Source organism: Marasmius oreades, chromosome 10 (genome assembly GCF_018924745.1).
Source record: "Marasmius oreades isolate 03SP1 chromosome 10, whole genome shotgun sequence".
Classification (NCBI taxonomy): Eukaryota; Fungi; Basidiomycota; class Agaricomycetes; order Agaricales; family Marasmiaceae; genus Marasmius; species Marasmius oreades.
The window spans coordinates 377,553-382,309 of NC_057332.1; the positions used below are offsets into that span (position 1 = coordinate 377,553).

The 4,757-nt window shown below is 41.9% G+C and overlaps 1 protein-coding gene across 1 annotated transcript; it reads right to left on the reverse strand.

Moving 5' to 3' along the window:
- Positions 1–1,682: 1,682 nt before the first annotated feature.
- Positions 1,683–1,997, reverse strand: E1B28_002184 (uncharacterized protein; the record flags this gene model as incomplete). The annotated part of the gene is made up of 1 exon (XM_043159091.1): positions 1,683–1,997. One exon carries the CDS (start codon positions 1,995–1,997, stop codon positions 1,683–1,685), a length of 315 nt encoding a protein of 104 aa, XP_043002689.1.
- Between the last annotated feature and the right edge of the window lie 2,760 nt (positions 1,998–4,757).

Consider the following 4,757-nt stretch of genomic DNA (forward strand, 5'->3'; position numbering starts at 1 on the left):
AATATGCAGACCATGCATCCAACTTCAGACTGGAAGAAAGAGGGGCTTGGACCTACAAGGACTGCACATGGAAGAAACCGAGAAGACCGAGAAGAGAAAGGGAAGAAGAAGATTATACTCAAAAGCGACGAAGAAATGGCCGAAGAAGGAAATTCGACATCTATTCCAATTCTTTTCTCATCTAAATCAGAGATTCAGTAGAAAATCTGTTTATTATTTACTTTTCATATTTTCTAGTTCTCGAGCGGTATATAAGGAGCCCTGTAAAAGCTAGGATTCTTTAGTTTAGTACTGCCCAGTTGGTGCAATCAAGCAGTTAGTACTGCCCAAATTGTATGATTAAGCAGGAACTCTCAAAGTGTTTGGATTTTGCCCTGACTTCATCAGTGTGTGTTGGTTTTGGTCAGAACACAGATTTGGATTTGGAATTTGGTTAAGTCCACTTGGGGACTTTTGACAGATTTGGATTTGGAATTTGGAATAGTTCACTTGGGAACTCTAGGCACTTGGGCCACAACAGATTGTTCGCGTTTCATAAGCCGAAGTAGGCTTCAGACTGTTAGATTCATATAAATATAAATAAAAACAGATCAGTAGTAGAGAATTCTACTATCTTGAACCAGACTTCACAATCAGAGTTAGTTTTGTCTACATCTCGAGAAATCAAAGAAGGCGTAACCTTCGACAAGCCGAACTTTCGAACCCCCACCTTTAGAGAATACTAAGAGCAATAGATTCGTTGATCTATTTGCTTGGTGTGTTTTTCTTGCAATAACGGTGCATTATTTTTAGAGATGAAACAAGTAGAGATAGGATTACAAAGCTAGCATAGAAGTAGTATAAAAGCAGCTCATGTATCTGTAGATAAAAAAAGTACTACCTGTGCGTAGGAAAGTCCTGAGTGGGTTGCCCATGAGTAACTGCTCTTGACACCCAATAGAGAGATTTGCCCTGTCTTTGTGCAGTGAAACAATAAGATTTGATTTGAACATACGAGACCGTCAAGGTCAAAACTTGAGAACTATCCGTCCGTAGGCCGCCGAGGTCTTGATTACTGCTTCATGATCTGTCGAGGGTCTTAGCATTCGTGTCCGCCGAGGACTTAGTTTTTGTGTCCGTCAAGGACAATAGTCTCCAATCATTTGAATTAGTCTTACTGTAGATGAAATTCATAGTCCCACTTAGTCCACTAGACAATAAACAGAGCCTCTACAAACCCTAGAATTCCTGTAGCTGTGGTGTTTTTACACTTGCAGTTGCACATTGATTTTATAAGACCTTCATACGATACTGAGACTGTGATCTTGTGCGTAACCTTTGCCAAGCAGTCCACCCTTGCAATCTTTCCTGGTGTGTAGAGTTATTGATAGACTTTACATGGAGGTTTACTAGTTTTTGGGTTGATTTGGTGTTGGTGCTACTTCCGTAGCTCTGATATTAGGTTGACTCTTGAGTGGTATACTTTGCCCATTACCGAATATCCCTTTATCCTCTCTTTCTTAGTGCCTCTTAGTGCAAACTAAAGCCTTAGAATACCGACCTCCACCCCATACTCTAAGAACACTCTTTTAGTGTGGTTGGTTTGCGCACTTCGTGCTTGAGGTGTGTTTTCCAGTCCCATTACTAGTGCGTTCCTAGCGTTATTAGCAACCAATCTGTCCATGATCTCAAGCATGTAACACCTACATTTTGTAGCCACTCGCATCCAGGGTCCAATCCTCTCGTTTTTTCCAAGCCTCCATCTCCTCCACATAGTTCCTCTCAAGAACCTCCCACAATCCTTTCTTGAAATCCTCTGGTTCATTAGCCCATTTTCTCCCAGTAAACGCGTTCATCTCCCGAACCCGACAATCCGAACTGATGCGGTCCTTGATAGTCTCCCAGTGCGTGTCAAATTCAACCTTAACTCTCTTGGCGTAGTACTCCCGTTGGTAGAACTGTAACTCAGACACCTTCCTTGGCTGAGAGGTGGAGGCAGTCAAAATGCTTGTGATCATTGTCGAAACCAAATCAGAGTCGCAAGTCTTCCTGTTCCAACGGTGACAAGACCAATTTGCAATTTTCTATGAAAACAAAATCGGAGGTTACTAGTGAGTACTGAATATTATTGTTGGCATCCGTACCTCATGCAGCTTGCGGCGATATTCTGTATGCCTAGATGCTTCGTCGTCCCTTTCCTTGCCATCCTCAAACATGTTGATGTCAGGCGTTGTATAGGTTTTGTCGGGATCCGGTATCGCGGATATAATCTACTAGTACCTAAATAAACGCATTTTTAACATTTTTATATATAATATAATCAAAATGGGAACATAATATGAGGATTAGAGCAAGCCCAAGCTGCTAGTCAAAGCACGGGTCTATTTGCGGGTTATCCGAAGTACAGAAAGTACGAAACACCCTATAGATGAGAGTCTTCGACGTTCCGAAACCTGTAGGAACTGATGAAGCAGCCTTTAAAAACCTTCGTTCATTTGGATAGGCCTCGTCTCACTCGCAATTACCTGTAGCAAACATGGGGACACTTGATTTTACTATCAATTTATTGATTTCTTCGATATTGGTTGAAAAGACGGAAACAGCTCTTAGAAGTACATCTGGAAGTAACAATCGGACGGATGTAACTATCTAAAGTCCACTTCGGACTTAAGGAACAGAAACAATGCCGGTGGCTGTAACTTACAGCTGGAAACAAGAAAAGGGGCGGATGTCGACGATGTCCGGTCAGAAAGGACATTCTACCAGGAAAGAACCATAGGAACGATCCCTGGAATGTAGATCGAGCAGTTTTGGACTATTCCAGATCGGATAGAACAAGAGAGAACAAGGGAGCACATGGGGACTCGCCTTGGAAACAAAAAGGGGTCAGGATGTATCCACATGCAAATGTCAAAGATATCCGACTCGGAACAGGAATAAAGAAAATATGAGGAAAAGGAATAAGGAATACTATATTCTGGACAGTTTTATATCTAATTGACATGTACTATACCTGATTAAGGGTACTTTGGTATCTCTGAAAGGGATTTCTCTATATTTTCGACTTTTTACCATATCTTCGACGTTTGATTATTATTTATTCGAAAAGGCGTATATAAGGGAGGATGGTAGCAGCAGTATTTTCCCCAGTAACCTACGACAGAAGCCTAAGTGCTTTCACTAGGGGACTCTGGCTCATACTTTGCCCCACTTCTTCGAAGTTGGTGTTTGTATTTGGAAAAGATTGGATTTGAACTTTGAATTTGATTTGAATTTGTTGCCACTTTGGTACTTGGAAACCTTGAACTTGTAGAGTCGCTTTGACTCGAATTTGAATTGAATTTGATAGTTCTATTTGAACTTAGAAAGAATTGAACACCTCCTCGAAGTAGTGAACTTCGTAGAAAGCCTTTGTCATTTTGACTTGTGAACACAGAATTTGAATTTGTTTTGAACCATATAAAGCCCCACCCTTGAAGTCTTATCTTAGAGTTCTCAGTGAACCTTGCTGAGAGCGTCCATTGATACCGACCTCCACAAATCAACTACGCTAATTGCTAGTGTTGGGTTTGGTTTTGCGCACTTCGTGCTTGGAGTGTGTTTTGCTGCACCTAGTAGTAGTTTTTAGTGCCGTTATCATTGGTGACCACCGCAGGGGGTGGTATCACTAAGAAAAGACTTCATTTACATTGTACATCTCGACTTCGAAGAAGTTCGCTTCGAGAAGTTACCCTATACCCGTTGAACTTTACGGAAGAATCTGTCAAAATTGCTCCTAAAAGCGACCCACCAGTTGCGAATAAAGGAAAAGCGTTAGAGACTTCTAAGAAAAGGACAACTTTGACTTCGACTGTTGCAGGACAGTCACAATTGTTTGATCACAGTCTCTCAAATATTCAGAAGAAGCTTGAGGAACTGAGAAAAAGGAATACAGAACAAATAAGAGATTCGGAAGCAGCCCGGTTAAGAATAAATCAATCTTTAGCTGAGTCGCCGACGAAAAGAGGGTATTTTACCGTCGAAGAAGGCATTAGTACTGCTAGTCTAGTACCGTTACCATCTTCCTCACGTGAATCATCTTTATCGAGTTTGTTGTCAGACGTAGAATCAGAATTTAGAATGTCGAATAGAAATGAATCGATGGCGCCGACAGAAATGTCGGATTGCCCACCAAAGAACTCCTGGATGGAGCTCTCCGAAGAAGCGAGAGATGTCCTGAAAGGGGACAAATACAAGTTGCGACTTCAGGTCTTTAGTAAAGATCACCCGGAACATTTCGAAGGTTGGCTTACAGCCTTAGAGGATTATTTCCGGTTCCATAACATAGAGAATGGTGAAGCACGGATCAATTTTACTATGACCCAGATGGACATAGCAACCAGAGAGCTATTAGCGGAGGTTGTACCGTCATCTCGAGGTTATGATTGGGAAAAATTCCGAGAACAGTTACTTAAGGAATTCCCGGAAGCGCAGGACAGGAAGATTGGCTCTCGTGAGCGTCTACTTGCCATTTGCGAGAAAGCGAAGTATATACCGATTGGACATACCTCGAAGTTAGCTGCGTTTAATCGTGAATTCAACTTAGAATCAAAGAAGTTGAAAAATGTGAATCCGCCGTTGATTACGAATGTGGACCTAGTCCGGTATTATATCAACACTTTGGAGCCCCGCTTTGCGGAGGAGTTACGGAAACATCTGTTTGCCAAAGCCATGGCAGAGTCCAGTAAGGACATGGACATCGCTGAAAAGCTAAAGAAACGTCAGGATCCGTGGATGAT